This window comes from Nesoenas mayeri (assembly GCF_963082525.1).
Source record: "Nesoenas mayeri genome assembly, chromosome: 10".
NCBI classification, from domain to species: domain Eukaryota; kingdom Metazoa; phylum Chordata; class Aves; order Columbiformes; family Columbidae; genus Nesoenas; species Nesoenas mayeri.
In genome coordinates, this window is record NC_137560.1 from 13,108,822 (window position 1) to 13,128,633 (window position 19,812).

A 19,812-nucleotide genomic window follows, 5' to 3' on the forward strand; every position below is an offset into this window, starting at 1 on the left:
ATGCTGGAAAAGCAGAGCAACACAAAGCCATGGAACTCCAAACCAAGACCATGTTGTCAAAGTAAAAAACCACAAACAAATCATACTGCTGCATGTATTCTGTTTTGAGATGTTCCTGCCCTTATGTCCCAAGAAAACAGGGAGGACCGTGCTGTAATCCCCAGGATGGACTGGATATGATTATATAAATTCTACAGGCTTTTTATTTATTTTTTTTTCTTTAATGGAACGTGTTGTAGTCCTGGCAGCCAGGCAGGAATGTCTTTTGTGCCTCCAGGGATGCTGCACTAAGGAAGGTGCACAGCAGGCATTGCCAGCTGGGCACTGTGTGCCCAGGCAGTGAGGCACGTTTTTTTTTACAGTAATACCTATAAGTACCCATATCTCCAGGCAGTGATGGGCTGGGACAGCTTGTCTGTGCAGGTTTAGCCACATTAAGTGGGGATGCAGCCTCAGTGAAGCCATCAGAGTCTCGAACATAGCGAAAACAACACACAGGTCTTGTTAAGTAAGGCCCATAAATCTGCAGAGTTTACACATTTCCAATGAGTGAGACTGCTGGTATTTCCCACTGGGTGACTGACTTCTCTGCATTTCAAGCTTGCTAACAGATGGTAAAAGTCCAAAAGTGATGACACTTAGCTGCAATACTGAATAACATAATGAAACGTTTGAACATTAGAAATAATGCTCTGCCACCAAAATAATGCCAACTTGGTAATATAAGCAAAATATCAAATAAAGGTATATTGGTCCCAGACTTCGTCCTTAAACCTTTCCTCAGAGATTTTTCAGCTGGGTGTCAGCAGAGGTTGTGGGATGCGGTGAGACAGGATCTGCAGCCCATGTACCTGACGGTGGCAGCAGCATCTATATTCTCACTCCATTGAAGCACATGATTGTAAGACTTTTTCCTCTCCATTATGTTATTGAGAAAAGTGTAAATCTCACTATTTCAGAATATGAGTAATAATAATATAACAACTTGGGATGCCCTTGATGCCTTCCTGAAAGGCGAATGATAGTTAGCACAGTCCTACTTGTTTCTGCATTTGCATTGACTGTATTCAAGATTTTTTGCAGGTGAAGAATGGATTTAAAAAGCCCTGAAACCTTCCTGTGAAGTAGCTAAAAAGATGAGGAACAAAAAACAAATGTACAAGAGCATTTCTCTTACTGAGACACAGAAAACATAGTTAAGGTTGGAAGTCAGGGATTATTCTCTATGTGAGCAATTTATGTCTCACACTTAAGCAGTGCACATACATTTCCAATTTCTGTTAAATACAATTTCTGTTAAATTTCTTTTTAAGTAAAAAAGGTGAGAGATTTTGCAGCAATATCAGCAGCCATGGATTTTTCTGCTGGCTTTCAAGAAGTCCTCAGTAGCAGCAGTTTTGATGTTTCAGGTATCAGAGGGGTGGACCCACATTACATGGGTCTGGCCTGGTTAACTTTTCTCTATGGATTGCTAGAATAGATTTAAAGAAATCATATAATCATGTAACACTGAATATTGGGGGGTGGGGGGGCAGGAAATGGGATAGAATGATCATTTTAATACTCAGTCACAAAAGAACTAGGATATTTTGGTCTTTTCCTGTTTTCCTTAGCAAACAAAGAACATTTGTTATATTTCTATATAGTTAATGCATAGATTTCAGACCTGTATCATAAGTGGAGTTTTCCCTAACCAAGCGATAAGAAGAAAAGAAAGAGTATTATTGGGTTTCTAGGTGCCTGGGCATTTACAAAATCACCTTTATTCTGGTGATCTTAAATGATGAGGAGTAGAAATTCACCCTGCTAATCACTATGGTTGTATTCCACCATGCATAACTGAATCAGCTCCATTCACCTCTGTTCATGCCTGGTATGTCGAGCTTTTGTCTTCCATTTCATGGCTAAGTGTCTTTTAATAGTGGATAATGTTATATTTGCAGGTGTTTCACATGCCACTTGGCTTAAAGCTCTGCATGGTCAGGAGGTTATGGGATGTTAACTGATGCAATCAGAATATATAAAGCATGTTATAGATGCTATTATTATATAGTATGATAGGTTCATCCGGGAGATGATCATACCATAAAATAAATGAGGCATTTGAATTCAGTGTGTTTGTAGTTCAGGTTCATTCCTGCTTTGATGCAGACCATACCTTGATGATTGTTTGTCCATGGAGTTTGTCAGTCCTAGTGAAACCCAAAGGGCAGCTTGACCTTGGCAGAAGACAAAAAAAAACAAACCACCACAGGCCACAAGCTAGAGAGGGCTATGAATGACAAAACAAATTCCCAACATAGAGATGGTATCAGAAAAACAACAGCAACTAATAAAAACCCATCCCAAAAAAAACCAAAAAGAAAAACCAAAACCAAAAACTTGCTGACTACAGCTAAGGCTTTTGAAGATTACATCAAGTCAAACTTTTATTAGCAAAGTTGTATTTCATGTAAAATGAAAATATCTTTTAAAACCATACGTGCACATATGCGTGATACAAACAGCAACTACAGTACAACACATTTGTCTAAACTTTAATAAATGCACACTAACATTTAGCTCAAAAAGTAACATTGTAACAGTGACACCACATTTGCTTTGATCTTTTCTCATGAAATTACAAAGTATCTCGTTCAAAGTAATAATAATAAAAAACAAAAGAGACAGCGTGCTTTGGCTCAAACGCACCTACTGGTTCCTGCCTGAAAACTGAACAAATCAGTGCAGATCACTTGAGACTTTTGCATGAAAGATATGGAGTTGCAATGTAAACATGTACTCGTATTCCAACATGGTTTATGTGCCTTATTTTGAAATACTACACATTATCAGAGATGCAGCTGAAGGCTTGATCCATTGTCAAACAACAGAAATTCTCTTGCCATGAAGAACTTCTTTTCTTTACATCCATTCTTACAGGTATATAAAATAATCCAAATTTACTACTCATCTGCAAAATAATGACTATAAAAAATTACGATGAGACTTCCTTTTGGAAGTGTTTGAGGATCAATGAATGTTATTATAACTTTAGTTTACAAAACTGCATGTTGTACTACTTTTAAAAAAGAGACCTTTTTATACAGAAAGATTGTGCTAGTATTTGTTTTCATCTCAAAAATGATATAATCTTGAAAAAATTTATTAAAAACTCTTATGCATTGGATTTGACCCATTCAGTCAATGGCAGTAGTTATCAGAAAAAGAACTACTCATTAAAATTTGTGTAATAACACAACAAAACAAATATCACAAATCATTAAATGACAGGCTAAGTCATTTCACTTAAAAAATTAGGTACAAGTATTTTTTTTGTCTGTTTTTTAATTCATTATATGTACACACACATTTTCATCCAGAGGTGAAACTCAGTTTCTGATCTAGTTCCTAATTCTGCTCTTCCAGAAGATGCAGCCCCAAAGGGATTCAGTACCCAGTCCTACACCCTTGGACTTGCTGAAGAACCATTAGTATCCTGCACTTCACAAGGTACATTATATGAGTGGTACCATTACAATAGACAATAACATCCCAGGAGATGGGGGGAGGGGGGGGGGGGGGGATGGGGAAAGGAAAAGAAATGATTGAGAAAGAGACAAAAGCTCAGGTGACTGACATTCCCTGGCAGTTTTAGCCATTTGTTTAACATTCATCAGGTATAATCCTTAAAAGTCAGTGCACATTGTACGAATTCCGTTGCACATCTTTTTGTATGATTTTTAGGCCCTGAGGCATCATGAAACACCAACATTAAGATTTAAGGATCTGAATTAAAATTTTAATAGAAAAAGCACTCGTACCGGCACAGATGAGTAGCACATCACAGGAATGTCATAAACACCTCTTAGTAGCAACAGAGCAAGTGAGATAGCACAGGGGATTTATATTCATTATTCAATAATTTGACACTCACTAATATGATTTGAAATTTGTGTCTGTTTAACATCGGCATTTTCTGGGACAATGACTCTAGTTGATCTGCAGCAGCCAAAAGTACAAGAAAATGGGTGACCAGGACTGTGGATGGGTTGGATCCAGCCTCTCCCATGTGTGTCTGGCCAAAGCTTACCCTGCTTGGTGACCCCATACTGGGAGGGGTCCAGCCCTTCCCCAGCCCTCTGCACAGCCAGGCCAGCGTGGCTTCAGGGGGTCCACCCCAATTTTATTTCAATTATGCAATCCCTTCTTTTAGATTTTTTTTTTTTTTAATTAAAATTACTTTGGAGTGTTTTCAATATTTGGATTTAGAGAAACACAGAAAATAAAACTTATAAATAATAAAATCAAACTCTTTTTACCATGGTGTCACTGAGAGGGAGTGGGCAGATTTCAATTCATCCTTTTACACTCATACACTGGGCATCACCGAGGGTTTCAGGCTGACTGTTTGGGGTCTGCTTTGCCCAAATAGAGGCTAGATGAAAGGTCCTCATGAGCAAAAGTAATAATAGAAAAGAGGAACACATAAGCAGGAGGATTGAGCCCCAATGGTCTCTCACTGCTTTCGGAAACTGATGAGCACAACTGAGAATTCAGATTCCCTGGTGAGGAATCTGGGGAGCAGCATACAAACTGTGGGGTTTATGTTGTATTCGTAACAACCTGCATTTCTGTAGCCAACTAACGAGTCTTAAGTGTAGGCATTACTGGAAACTCATAACCATGTGAGTAATTCTTGCTTCCGCTCTTTCTTCCATTGAAGTAATAGGGACCACGAAGGAGCCATTGGGGATATTTGCTTAATTACTATCATGATGCAAAATGGTTTTTAGGACCTATTCCTCATGCAGTAAAAATTTTTAAAAGATTATAAGTGAAGCGACAGTCATTTCTAAATGCAAGAAGAAATGGAGCCATATTGATACTCTACTCAAATAAGCACATTCAAAAATAAAAATGCTTTTAAAGAAATTCAGTATATTCCAATACAAAAAGACCAAAAAAATGTGCTGTACAGCTTTGATGAATTAATGTTGGAGAGGCAAAGAAAAGAACCAGATTTAAACCAGCGTTCAGTAAACAAAACATAAAAGAAACTATACCATAATATTTTCTCTTTGCTTTTGCTTTTGTTTATTTAACAATGAATAGCTTGAAAATAAATGATCTCTTGCAAGTCAGGTAGGTCTATTTTATGAGACACTAGAAAGATGTGAGATTTATATGACTGGTATACACACAACTCCATCTGAAAACTAGTTTTGCTGGTTCAAACTCATATTGAGAAGCAATTCTATTCATTCCTACACAGCTATACAGACTCATGCTAGCAACGTCTCATTTCAAAATAAAACAAGGCTGATTTTTACTTTTGTCAATATTAATATCATATGTACAATGTCTCCATGAAATGTATGCTAGCGCACAAATATACAGATATGAGACAGACAACAAGCATTTTGCTTAGAAATGCAGCTTGCAGAGACTCAGAAAACCAAATTAAAATATTTTTCTAATGATGGTGGATGGGAACCCTGTTTTGCCTTGCCACAGGAAAGTTACTGCAGCTTAACTTACTTAAGGAAATAGTGCCAGCTACTGGACAGAAGATCCATCCACAAGGCCAGAGCTTTGTCTTTTAAGAGCAATTTTTATGTGGATAAAGTTGCATCTCTAAGTACTGGTAATTGCAGTCAGCTGTAACCACTAAATTAATTTTAGAGTATCATAAGCAAAGGAGTTTATTTCTTTATGAAAAATTGTACAATATATAGAATATATTTCTCCAGTATTTTAAATTATCATTTTTCTCAGTAGGATAGATTGTGTCACTTTGCAGAGTAACCTGATGGTTTTGTTTGATTTTCCTGTTTCGTTAGAACCTCTGCAATGCAGAGGTCACCATATGTGAGTTAATACTACATATAAATGTATGTACAAAGTGACAACAGCCATATAAGAAAAAAAATACCATATAGAGAAACATATTCCAAACCTAAGAAACATACAGAGTAGCAGTTAAGTATACACATGTAACACTGAGAAATTCTGTTTTGGTAAGACTGACAAAGACAATTTTTATAATCAAGAATCATTTGTTTTGTTTAAATTAGAAGAGAACACATAAAAATTAGGACAGAAAAGTCTGAAAAATCATCTTTTAGTGGCAGTGACTTATTTTTATATTACCTGGCTCAATTGGCAACCTGCTTCCAATCACATGTGGTAACTGTGGAGTACTAATCAAGATAAATACCACAATTAAACACAAATTATTGTTGCTGATATTTTAGGCGTGGAGGGGAAAAGTTGCTGTAGAACTCCCAGTGCTTTCCACTGATCCTTTTTCCTTAGATCCAGAATAAGCTCCAATAAATGAACCATCTTCATTGAACATCCCATGCTCCCCTTCTCCATAATCTACCAGACTATCAGCACTTTCAGTGGCTTTAATGTCCCCGTTAATTGACTGGAGGCTGCCTTTCAGCGGCTTTTCATCGCTGTCACTACAAAACAAAGAAACGCCTTTCCAAAAATCTAGCTTTTAATTGCAAGCATGGAAATCGCACTTCTATTGTGAAAGAAAGCAGCAGGAGGGAAGAGCAAGGGAAACATTTCTATGTGGGTGGTAAACTGAGAATGACCTGATCCTGTGTGTCCTACTTGGTCCAGTGCACCTCAAATAGGCCATGCACACTAACCTGAATTCCCCCCACACAGCATTTAGTGATTATTACAACACTGGAATTGGTTAAAAAGGCAAACATCAATGAAAACTACATGTGCATTTTGCTTTTTTCCCTTTTTGCCTTGGACAGATAAAAGAAAGGATAGAAAGTGAAGGGAACAGAAAAGGAAATGCTGGTAAGGATTTGAGGGATCCGTTCCAGTGATCAGTGTTGGTGTCAAGTCTTCAGCACCTTACAGAGAGAGACTTTTCCTTTTTACAGAACAGTTGGCAATATTCAGGGCTTATTTATTTAATTTTTGTTTTGAGGTGGGTGGGTGAACTGATGCAAAGTTGTGAGATGAGGCATCAGCTGTAGGTTACATCTCACTGCTTCGTGAGCATTTGTTTAATTTCAGATGAGTAACAAAGGGGCTTTGTTCCCTTTTTAAAAAATTTGTTCTGCTCTTATCTTACTGTAACTGATGGAGTTTCTCTCTGCTAAGAGGGAGGAACAAGGAAAAACGAAAGCAGAATCAGAGTGTCTGTATCTGCTCACATGCAGTCTGTGTTCAATGGCAATTTCACAGACCCCCTCCACCAAAATTCAGGAACAATGGGAAATTCCACAGGTCATTCTTCTGAATGTTATTGCGGAAGAAGAACTAAAGCGGCCTGACTTCTCCTGACTGAACAGGACATATGGAGGGATTGGTAAAATAGATTAAAGGATTATAAAAAAGTTAGGCCTCTGAACTAGGTACCTAATTACTCAATTACAGTTCTTGCTAACACCAATTCAGTGTCAAAGCTGTGGTAATGTCATCTAAGAAAGGACAGAGAAACACACTTAAAATTTACCTCCTCAGAATATAATCAACAATGTGTAGAATCGATACAGTAAAAATATTCGTTACTTTTCTGCACAGGGCATTTCTACTTATGAAACAGATAAGTTTGGAGCTTGAGGGGGAAGGAGGAGGGTCAAAGTTATTAACCTCAGGACTTTCTTACCTTTCTAAACATTTGTCCCATTAGAAAGCATTAAAAATTAAATAAAGATAAAATTATGCAGAAAAAAAAAAAAAACGAGTCCAGTACAAATAATGTAGTATATATAAGTGGGATTTCAACAGAAATTACCTTTTTCATCAGACCATGGTTATATGATATTGTAAGCTTTAGTTATTTTAAAGCAGCCAAAGTGATTTTTCCAGTTCTCCTACAGAAATTTCTGCGGTGAGGGTTTTTGGGTTTTTTTGCCATCTCTAACTGTATTTTACATTTCTGTTTTCTTCTACAAAATGAACGTTCCCCATATTGTACAATTTGGGCCCAATGGGTTTTAGAAACCCACTGAAGACATAAAAGTCTTTATATTGACTTCAATTGACATTACAGTAGGAATCCAGATTATAATATATATTTACATTATTCATACAATGCTAATTAAAAAAAAAAAAAAAGAAAAGAAAAAGTGAAAAATAAGCACTGATGCATCAACATTTCCTTATATCCCAACCTGGATGCATTTAAGTAAACTGGATATACCTTTACATTCCTACTATTATCCACTCCTGTGAGGTTTGATTTGAAAATGAAAAATAGCATTAATTGCATGCTATAAAAATGTTCTAAATAATGATGACATCTGGAAACAAACAAAGCCCCAACGAACACAAATGCTTGTTAAAGCAAGTCCTATTTACCTATATTCCCCAAAGATTTCATCTTTTATTGATTGGGCTTCAGGATCTGGATGCAAATCTTCTTTTTCTTTCACTGTACAAATAAAATAAAGCACAGATCTGTATGCCATGTTCCGTCGCGGACTCTTCTTTTTGCAGGTGCAATCGGAAAACCTCCTGTCATCACCTATAGCCTGGAGGGCAGCAGCTCGTGGTGCATGTCTGGCTGGACACAACCACCATGCTTCCACCAAGGGTTTCATGCAATTCCTTCCTTTTTAAGAAAACTAGCATGTATTTATAGAAACATAGAAAGGTTTGGGTTGGAAGGGACCTTTAAAGGTCATCTAGTCCAACCCCTCTGCCATGAGCAGGGACATCTTCAACTAGATCACGTTGCTAAGGGCCCCGTCCAGCCTTGAATGTCTCCAGGAATGGGGCATTTACCACCTCTCTGGGGAAACAGATTTATACTTCAAATATTGATACTTAAATCCTTAAACATCACTTTGAAAATTACAGAATTACCTTTAGCAAAATATTCAATTTTTAAGCAGTTTGGCTACCCATGAAAGTTATGTCAGTTATAAGGTCAAGTAGCAGTTAGCAGGTGGAAAGTGAGAAGCTAGTCCTGCCAATGGAGGCTCAGAGGTGGAGCTGGTGAAGGACTTTGACTTTATGGCTGGATTAAAGACTGGAAGACTCAATGAGCAGTATCAAAGGCCTTACCAAGATCTCTGACCAGCGCACAGCACTATCTTCCCCAGAAACCACAGTTTCACTTCTATTAATTAAAATCCATTTTGCAGATATTTATCAAAAGCTACAAATCCTAATTGGATGTTTCTGCCTGTGGCTGTGCAGCCTCCAGAGATAAAAGTCTGAAGGATGCTTGTTATGAACATGTGAACATAGTAAAAGGACAATAAATCCATTTACCTGAGTATTTTCCTCCTTTATTTCTTCTGACAAAGCAAATAGTTAGCAGCAGTAGGGTGAGCAAAGCGATGGCACACATCAGTCCAATAAACCACCCCTGGGTGGAAATTCCATCGTAAATACCAGCATAGGCTTTGTGAAACATAAGAGGAGTAAAAGAGAAGAAAATTAATCATGGGAAAAAGGGCATCACACCACTAAAACATGAATACATAACATTTTCTTCAGTGAATCTTAAATTAATCAGTCTATCACTACATATTGTGTTCAAGTTAAAGAAATGCAAGACAGAAATATGCCCAAGGTGTGACATTTTTATGCTTAAGGGGAATGTGCAGTCTACAAGGCACAATACAGACATTTTGGAAAGGTAATTCTGAGAGAGTAGTTGACTCAAAGGATTAATGCCAAACAGGAAAGCTGAACAGAAAATTGTTAAGCTTCTCATGCAAAAGTAGCTTCGCGAAAGACATGGAGTTAAAAGTGCACCTGATACATGCAAACCACTGGACTGGCACACTTAAAATGGATTATATCACAGCACTACCCTTTCAAAATCACATAGGAGGGAAAACTGTTTTGTAAAGGTTTGTAATTGTTCCATGCTATTGTGCATCAAGTACAGCATAAGGCTCAGCTGAGAATCTCAGATGCATTTACTCTCCCATGGGATTTAACTGCTAGGGTCAACTTAAAAATCACAGAACAAAAGTATGATTTTGGTAAATTTTCACTGCACAACGTAAGATGTAACCATTCAAAATAAATCTTTATCACCTTGAAGGGTTTCATGTCTCACCTCTCCCCCTTGTCTCAATTACATCTTCAAAAATGCTATTGTTATCAACCCAATTCTTAGTCACTAGACGAACTGTATATTCAGTTCCAGGCTCAAGTGCCTCAATGGGGTGAAACTTTTGTGTGGGGTTTACTGCTTCTGAAATCTTGCCGATCCCTTTACCTATGGAATGTACATATTCAAGTCATATTGATTAATTGTCTTCATCGAACAAAAGGCCTGTGAAATGCACTGCACAGTTACAAATAATGTAAATAACACACAAATATGACACACAAGGATTTTTAACATTTGTCATCACATAATCTGATTTTCAAAAACAGGCAGTAAACTAAAAAATATTCTCCCTATTCAATTTTTAATATTCCATCAGATAAAATAAAGAGCAGAATGAAGTAATCCTGATGTTTATGAAGGGTTTTGTACATTTCCCAGGATGAAAGTTAATATTGATGGGGGATTATGGATCTGCTTTAACTAACGCATGCTTGAAAAATTACAATTTGAAAATGGGCTTGCTTTGTATAGATAATCTGGGGTTTGATGCTTCTCCCATTGAACTGAACTCAGCAGGGAAGCACAGACAGCTTGTTATATGGAAATGGATTCTTATACGTCTCACAGAAAAAAAAAACATTGGGATTTATACTTATTTCTCCCTGACAGTGATTTTTCCATGTCCTTTTAAATTCCACAATGTCTACACAAAGCACTGTTTTAGATATAGCTGAAGTTTGCTTTTGAATTGGTATTTAAGCTTTTAAATATTCCTGATGAGTTTAACATTTGATAAAGAGGTAGAAGGGAAAGTCCAGTAGCTCTAGTTTTAGAGCCTTTTTACTTGCAAAACAGCTACTGTAATTCCTGTCTGCATTACGATTGCAGGGTATTAAATATGCTTTTTAAAAATAGCTTTTGTGCATAACAGAAAAAAGGACATGAAGAGAGGCTGGGAATGAACACGAAAATGAAAACATGAACATGAAAAGCCTGTTCACACAAGCAAATGCAGAATTGTAAGTTGACATGACGAATCTCTTCAGTCCAGGGGTGTCAAACTCACTTTCACCGCAGGGTCACATCAGGAGTAGTAGGAATAGTTACATTTACACAGTCCTAAAATTAAATTGGGCCTTTTGAAGGCAACTGTGAGATGAAAAATGAGTTTGGCATCACACAGTATATTTTGAAGACTACTTGACCAATTAGGACTGACAGTAAAACAATCTGCATTAATACTTAAACTAGTAAAGAAGTAAAGCAAGAAGCTTTCAGAGATAAAAGTTTAGTCGACAGCTGAAGGAAAAAAAAAAATCAAGATTAATCCAAGCATAATCGAAGCAGCAGTTCAAGATAAGTTTTCCAAGGCAACTATATATGTATTAAAATAAGCAGTTAAATTAGTAGGCCACTGGAACCCATAGAGAACACATACAGCTGAAATACTGTTGATACTGAAGCCTAGCTTATTAGCATAAATTAATCATCTATTCGTAATTTTTGCTAAATGATGTATGTGAAACTGGGCTATACTTTTAAATCAAACTGCAAATTAAGCAACAGGATATCACAGGTATATTTTAATTACATGTTCTAAAGTCATCCGAAAAATGTATTTAATGGAAACACTATCCATAAAGTAACAAGAATTACTGTGAACCTTCAACCCATTATGCATTAAATACCACATAGCACTTATGCATGACATGATAATCTCATTGTCCAACTTGCACACAACACATGTCTCCCTAGGAACAATTTCTTCTGAACTCTTAGAAAACAATGTGCTTAACCCTGAGCTCAGTGGTAGCCCACAGCTGTGGTTCATTGCACGTATTCTTAAACCAACTTAACCAGTCCATATCAATCATCTATTTATTTCCACTCTTATTTTTAAACAGTCAGCTCTTTACAGAAAGAGAAACTGATATAGCTGAAAAATAACCCCTTTTCTGGCCGCCTCTTACGCATACTGGAGTGAGGGTTTGAGCCCAATCTGACCTGGGACTGGGGATTTACCATTGGCTCTCCAGGCTGTTTAACATCACCTATCTCAAAACACTAAACAATTTTTTTCTTTCAAACTCAGTACAGATGTCCAGTGATGGGTGATTATGAGGTTTCTTTCCATGCGATTTCTTTCTGGTCTGTGTTACACTGTCAATATAATACCTACAGAGGAGAAAGCATTGCTAATTGGGACAAGTTTGGTTGTTGGAATAGAAAAAGCAGTGTAGCATCCTGAAAAATAAAAGCAAAGATATACAGATAAGAAAAAGCTCAACACACTGAAAGGTCAGTGAGCTGCAGAAATTAGCTGCAGAAAATTGAAAGCAGTTGGGTTAGGTTTTTAATCTACAATAAGGGAGAAGAAACATTAGTAATAAAGGCATATCACCAGCACTTCTCACCTTCCCCCCACTATTTATCAGACATACCATGGGACTTACATGAACATTAAACACTGAACTGCAATTTTACAATATTCCTACTGGGCTTTGAGATTTATGAGAACAACAGAACACACATTTTTTTATAGAAGCTTATAGTATAAAGGGAAAAACAATATAAACTGCCTCCAAAGACTTACAAGAGTGTTAGTTCTCCAAAAGTTAGCACATCTGCTATAAAACATAGTTATATAAAAAACCTGGCAGCCTAATAGTAAAATACTAATTGTGGGCTACATCTTAATTTATAACCATACCTGTCTAAATACATCTGCTGTAATAAATGGAAGGTTGAACTTTCATTAGTTGTCCCCTACTGCCTGGCTATTAAAAGTGTATAAATATGCAACACAAGTATCCTGCATCTTCTAGGGTTTTTTAGTGGAGAAGGTAATTCATGCCAAATTGGGAATATTTTCAGATCTAGAAATTACTAAAACTGCTGTGAATAAAGTATATTGAGAAGAATTTATAGGTGAGTTAGTGATCAGCCGTTTGTACTGATTGTCATTTGTAGGTGAAATCTGAGCTTGGACAAGAAGACAGTTTATGTGTAGCTTGTTCATCTCTTGCTGCTTCTCTTTAGCTCTCTGTGTTGACTTCACGGGGGCAGAGTATAGAAAAGGAAAAAGAAAAAAATACAAACACAAAAATAGCAAAGACAAACAGTTAATCACAAATTTGCTTGAACCCCAAGACTGATATATTTGGCATATTGTAACACTGATATATCAGGTATTCCCTTTCCTGGTCAACCCTGTGTGCAGCGTCCAGGCTGGCAAGATGGTTCATTGATTGCCATTAGCAACTAGGTTTGAAGGGCTACAGGTCCCCCGCTGAAGAAAAGGCACAGAAAGGAGTGGCATAAGTGACAGAACAAGAAACTTTACATCATGATTTCATCAGATTCTCTCGATTGTGAGCAAATAGGGTATATTTTGGGGGTTGGCTGGTAACAATGCCAGTGGTTACAAGTGGCTAAGGCAGTGGTATTCTAATGTTTTCACTGTGCCTATGGCAAAAGAGAACTAAAACCATGTGTTTTGTTACAAATGATTACTCTCCTCATCTTATGATGTGTCATGCAAGTTAGTACCTGCCAACTAAGACTTTCAGAAAGTCTGTGGGAGTTTAGTGCCAATTGCCATTGAAATATAATGAAACTGGTGAAAGTCTGGCTTCTCTGAAAAATAAGACTATAGTTGTACAGCTTCCTCTGGATGATTTTTTCAATAAGGCTTGAATTTCTGGACACACAGTAATCATTCTCAACATGTAATATGTGTTCAGTAATCCTTGAGACACTGTTAGCTCTAGATGAAAAGAAGCTTTGTGTTAAAGAAGGACTGCTATATGAAATTAATTTTTTTCAATTATGTAAGAACATTATTTTGTGTTATGCTTCCGAGGGCTAATGATCATTTGGAAATTGACATTTTCAAGGGGATAATTAATTAGTTTGTAGGTCATTTAAGAAATACTGCCTTAAAATGAAAAATCAGAAACAAAACTCATTTTCTAAAGACAGTATACCTTCTTCTGTGGAATGAAACCAAGATAAAGAAAAAAAATTAAATATTATTTATTTTGCAGTACAATTTAAATATCTTTTTGCCCAGATTCTTCATGATCATTCACAGTATTTTATTAACTGATAAAGACCTTTGGTTGTATAGCAGTGTTTCATGTCTGAGTTGTTTGGGCTATCTTTAAGATCTTTTATAAGAAAGAGGCCTTTTATTTCAGTGACTTTGTATTAGCTGCCAATTCCAGTGGTGTTGGGTCACGCAACAAGTATACTATTTATACAGCCTACTTCTGTTTCTCACTAATCCAAGCGGGCCTGCATTTAATCTTACAGACAAACATTAAATGTGGTTTTCCTTTGTTAAGTAATTAGACAGAAACAGCCCATTCTGATGAAGGCAGCACTACAGAGTAGAGGGCTCAATCTCTGCTGCTGCTGACCATGCACAGGATGCAAAATATGGCTCTATCAAAATGGGAAGAAATAGAGATGTGAACGTGAGATGGTCTTTTCCTATCTGTATCCGCTTGCTGACCTTTTGGTAAGGTGTTTCTAACCCAAAGGTATGTGTTACTCCTGACAAAAAACTGGATCTGAATGTTTCATTCAAAGAGGAAGATGCAGCAGTTGTAGAGAAAGGGTATGATCTACCCATTTAGCTATTAGAGAGTTATATTGATTTGAGAGAAATTTTTTCCTAAATTCAGTCATTCATGCCACTGCAAATTCATTATCATGAGATGGGTTGAATATGAATTACAGGCTGGCAAACTTATCACTTACAGCACAACAATTTTCCTCACTCAGACTTGTTTTTAGTGGTGATACATACATACTAGCATATGAACATATTAAAGAATAAGATTAACTTCTCTTTTTGATTCCAGAATACAGTAGCAGAGATAACTGCAAGTAAATGAAAGCAGTAGCAGTAATGCAGATCAAGTATACCAATGATAAAATGTGAGCTGCCACCTCAACATCTACACTTCCCTAGCAGAATGCATTGTGAAATTCTGAAATACTCATGGCACAACCTGCAAAGGCTATATTACAGCAGTGGAAGCTATTCAAAGTCTTAAAATAAACAACGAGAGATTTACGTTTTTATTACTAATCTCAGAACATATCGGATATAGAATCACTAAATCAAAACCCAAAGAAACTTGGAGTACTCCGTCATGGAGTTTCATTTCAGAGGGCACCATATTTTATATCTGTCTTTTATGTGGGTCATTTTAAATAATAAACTTTGACTTTTGAAATCACTCCCTTTCTTCAAAAAGAGAGATTGTTTTAATTTGGAGCAACTGCCTTGCTTCCCATACCATAGCTTAAAACTCAAAGAAGGTCACTGAAAAGAGCAATATTTTTTTTCAGCCTATCATGTTTAGTTGAAAAATGTCTGAACAATTTAGCCAGCAAATAATGACACAAAACCCTAATGGCATCTCAGTGAAAGATGCTCTGTATGGATTTAGAGTGGCTTGAGAACCAGCAAATTTCTGCAAGGAGCACGCATTAATAGCAGAACTGGAACCTTACGGCTTTTACTAATTATACTACTCTATTCTACAAGGATTTCACCAGTTGCCACTGCCAAAACAAAGTCTTAGGAAAGGAGAGCATGAGAACAAATGAATGGTGACATTATCATCCATTTGAGCGTATCAGGAAGGGATGCATTTCATAAAACCTGACAAGGTTATTCAAAGAAGTTCTAGATTTTCAATTGGCCAAAACACATAATTCTGGCTGCCCAATGAAGGCCAAAAAAGGTAAGCAATGAGGTGAAATGATGTATTTTTAGCGGGGGGAGAGGGGAGCAGGGCATGCAGGAGAAGGGTATTTTACTTTCCTTAACAAAGAATACGTTTTAAAATTTAAATCATGCTGACAGATTTCTAAATACTACCTCAGGAGTATCTGTATACTAGAGTGAGTCTAGAGGCTACAAGACAGTTGAGAAAGAGTTTCACTACTTGGGACAAGGGATGATACTTCATGACTGGATCCTGAACTGGGACATGATGAGTTTAAAATATTTTTTACCTGTTTTACCAATAACTGAAGAGAATCTGCAACTCAGAAGTCAAATAGAATGTTGTGCAACAAAGACCATTTTTCTATTTTATATCAACATTTTTCCAGGCTATTATCATTGCTAAAAATGATGAATCCAAGACTCTTTTGCTTATCACATTCTCTTTCTCCTTTCCTGCGGTAAGTGCACAGCATTGGTTTCTGATTAATAGCAAGGACTTGTTCCTCGGTATTGTAGAGTTTTCAGACTTGCTGAGCACAGTACATTTTATTTCATTTCAGCTGAATGTGAAAGATGGGCTATCATATAGTGCTTGAGATTTTCCTTTAAATCACTGAACACCAGTGTTTTAGGATAGGGTATAAGTGGCACACAAATGCATGCTTCCAATCTCTGATAAAATAATAATAATAAAATAATGGATCAAATGCATTGCAGTCAACTTGATGTTCATCTGGATTTTCCCTGTCAACTAACTGCCTCTGATGTTGCTGGTACTCCCCCACTTTCATGAAAGGGCAGGATTTGTTTTTATAATACTACTGAGAACAGATTATCTAGATCTTCAATTTTATGTTTGTGACTAAACGCAATTCACTTATTCTAGTACAGGTTGAAGACTTGATCAGTGGGAATAGAAACACGGTACTGTACAGCAAAATGAAACAGATAAGCTCTACTTTTCTGAAGGCTGCATGGCTACATTAAAAAGTCCATTGATTGTTCTCATGGAAAGAAAAATAAATTTATTTCCTCTAATTACAAAGGAAATGTCCGGCCTGGAATATTCTCAATAGATTTTTCCATTATTATTAGTGCTTCTCCACATAAAAACATATTGCCTATTAACTTACTCCCTTGAGCCATCGTTAGTCCTTCTTCTGTGACCGGCTTCCCACAGCCTTTGACTGTACAAGCCTTTACGTAGAATTTGTACTTGGTGCTGGAGCTGAGACCTGAGAGCCTCCAGCTGAGTGTGGAGCGGTTGGTTACACTGACATCGTTCAGAGGTCCGAATTCATGTGTTTCATTTACTGAAAGGGAAAAGGTAACTGAGTCAGATCCAGGAGCTAAAGGCCACAAATGTGAAATGTGTCATGAACGCTCCTGCAAGAGATGCTCTCTGCAGGATGTAGGAAAGATGAAGCCTGAATAAGCATATCTCACCTTCCTGCCAAGTACTTTAATGGGATTTATCTAGTCCATAACAATCTCCCAACTACTTGGTGAGCTATTACTCTTCCTAAAAAGCTCTCTGATTCTCGATATGCATATACTGAGTGGGCGGGAAAAATTACTGTCTCCTAAATCATTAAATATATATGATTTGCTTCTTGCTTTGCTTCCAAACATCTGCAAACTTTTGCAAGCAAGTTAACGGATGGCTGCTCTGCTTTGTTCCACTCTGCCTTGGCACAGTTGTCAGCTGAAGGAGGGGTTGCTACTCCCAGACTACTCACTGGATCCGCTCACTGCCTATAGTCATCAAAAGCAAAGGGCCTTCAGCCTAAGCTTGCAAGGGCAACTGGGCAGTTCTGTTATCAGTAGAGACAAGTGAAAATTATTATATATGTATTTTTTTTTTTAATAGTACACAGTCTAATCTTGCTCCATCCCCAAAGAACATATAAAGTACCCTGAACTGTCACCACAGCTCACAGCTGGTGTTGTGGGAGTCTGGGACCAATACTGGATCTTGCCTGAGGTCATCTGCTCAAATCTTTTCCCAGGTACTCAGTTCTTTCATAGGCAAGAAAGAAACATCCCCAGTATTTAGCTGTTTCTCAATGTGATTACTCCATAACGTGACTCAGGTGATGGTTGTCTGCATTTCCACTGAGGCATTGCACAGGAAGGAGGTGCTCACTGACATAATGTGAACATCCAAATAAATGCAGCTAAAGTGCTCTCATTACAAAATATTTTGTGTTAAATATATTTCACTTCAATAAAATGCACCTAGAATTTATGGGTCTTCTTAACTACTACATTAGGTATTATTTGCAAATACAAAATAATTGAATAGTCTATCAATAGGAAATAGGGCATGGCAGCAATATGAGTTTGCATTGGAAAAGTGCATGGAAAACATTTTGCTCTGATAGATGACTTTGGCCTGCCCTCTAGCAGGCTGTGCATGCATCACACTTAAAAACAAGCTGTGCTGATGCTATGGCTGTTACTGTGATCTCAGAAACAGTCTCTCATCAGCCTTTGTTTTAAATAACTGTGCATATAAACCCCCTTTTTTTTTTTTTTTTTTCTAATTTTAAGTCATAATGCTTAAATTCTAAAATCAAAGTAAAACAAGCACATACTCATCTGGTATTGCAAAATGTAGCCAGTAAGGTGGCCGTTTGCTTTCTTGGGAAGTCCCCATGACAGAGTGACAGAGTCCTCATCGAAGTTCAGGATCCTTAGAAAACGTGGTTGTTCGGGGACTGGAAGATACATGCATTAGCTTACAGAGAAGACTCTAACAAGTCTGTCTCTATACATACTTGTTAAATACGGATATAGTTTAGCTCAACACCTACAGTTCTTCCTAGTGAAGGGTTTTGCAAATATTGGAGATTTTACAATCACTTTAAATAAGGAAATCAACTTGTATTCTTACATGGACAATTTCTATTTCTATCCCTCCATCCCATATTCTCATTCTGTCTTACCTCCTTCTGGAGTTTCAAACACAACAGGGGAGCTTTCTGGGCCATCTCCTTTGGAGTTGTAAGCCAAAACAGTTAAGCGGAATTCACTGAAGGCCTCTAGACCAGGAATCATCCCATAGTTTCTGTCTCCTACAAATGTCAGGAATTGTTTCTCTGGGTGATGCCTCTTCCCATCCAGCATGCTTTTTGTTTTCCACCAATTGACCTGCATTGAGATTGGCATTTCTATAAAAAATAATGTTGTATGGGACTGAACACAATATTGATATCTCTCGTCTTCTCAGAAATGAGAGATTGCATTCTCTCCTTGATATAGGATTCACTTAATAGGTCATTCAACTGTATATAATTATTTAAAGATAAATTTATAACCTTATAGCCTCTTAAATGCCCACGAACTCTGTCCCTTGGTATTCCAAACCAGAAGACTTTGACGAGTGTGCTGTTCACAATATCCACTGATACGCCGGAAGGAGCAGCATCTGGAACTGTAAAAACAAAAGTGCTGCATACTAAAGACACTTAACAAGAGCACAGTTTCACACTGTTACAGCTACAGGGCTTGGCTTTCCAGCTCGAGCTGTGGCAGTTCATGCAGTCTTACTGCAGGCAAGAAAAAAGCCATTCCACCTGCATCCAGTGGGTGAAACGGGCCAATAAACATTATTGTGCCATATCAGGGCTTTCTGCTGAGGGCTAGAACACAGGTGCACTGGGACATATGAATTTCTACACCAGTATTTATGATTTCCTGTTTCAAGCAATGCTTACAGCAGTGAGAAGAATAAAAAAAATGATTAACACAGCACTCAAGAAGGCAATCATAAAGTTTTTTTTATAATCAATTTCATTTTACAACTAAGCTCATTAAACAGTAGGATTTTAATCACTACACAACATAGGGAGCTATCATAGTGCCGGAAAAAAAGAGGCCTTGATCCATTGATAACTCAATTGCAGGGAAGATTTTCCACTGGTAGATATAAAATTAGATGCATCACAGATACAGAAAGAAAATAAACATGTTGCGGTTGTTTTTTGTCTCTGTTCTCAGTCTTCAACCTCTTGTCTGTCATACACTGCAC

At 37.2% G+C, this 19,812-nt stretch overlaps 1 protein-coding gene across 1 annotated transcript in view; it reads right to left on the bottom strand.

Moving 5' to 3' along the window:
• Nucleotides 1-6,232: 6,232 nt before the first annotated feature.
• Nucleotides 6,233-19,812, bottom strand: part of CHL1 (cell adhesion molecule L1 like) — a gene marked incomplete at both ends in the record, with an annotated part of 53,272 nt that continues 39,692 nt past the window's right edge. The window contains 8 exons of the mRNA XM_080350748.1: nt 6,233-6,449; nt 8,320-8,392; nt 9,238-9,369; nt 10,037-10,198; nt 16,913-17,092; nt 18,377-18,499; nt 18,728-18,932; nt 19,100-19,215. Of these exons, the coding sequence (XP_080206874.1) occupies nt 6,233-6,449; nt 8,320-8,392; nt 9,238-9,369; nt 10,037-10,198; nt 16,913-17,092; nt 18,377-18,499; nt 18,728-18,932; nt 19,100-19,215 (1,208 nt within the window). The remainder of the gene's footprint in view (nt 6,450-8,319; nt 8,393-9,237; nt 9,370-10,036; nt 10,199-16,912; nt 17,093-18,376; nt 18,500-18,727; nt 18,933-19,099; nt 19,216-19,812) is intronic.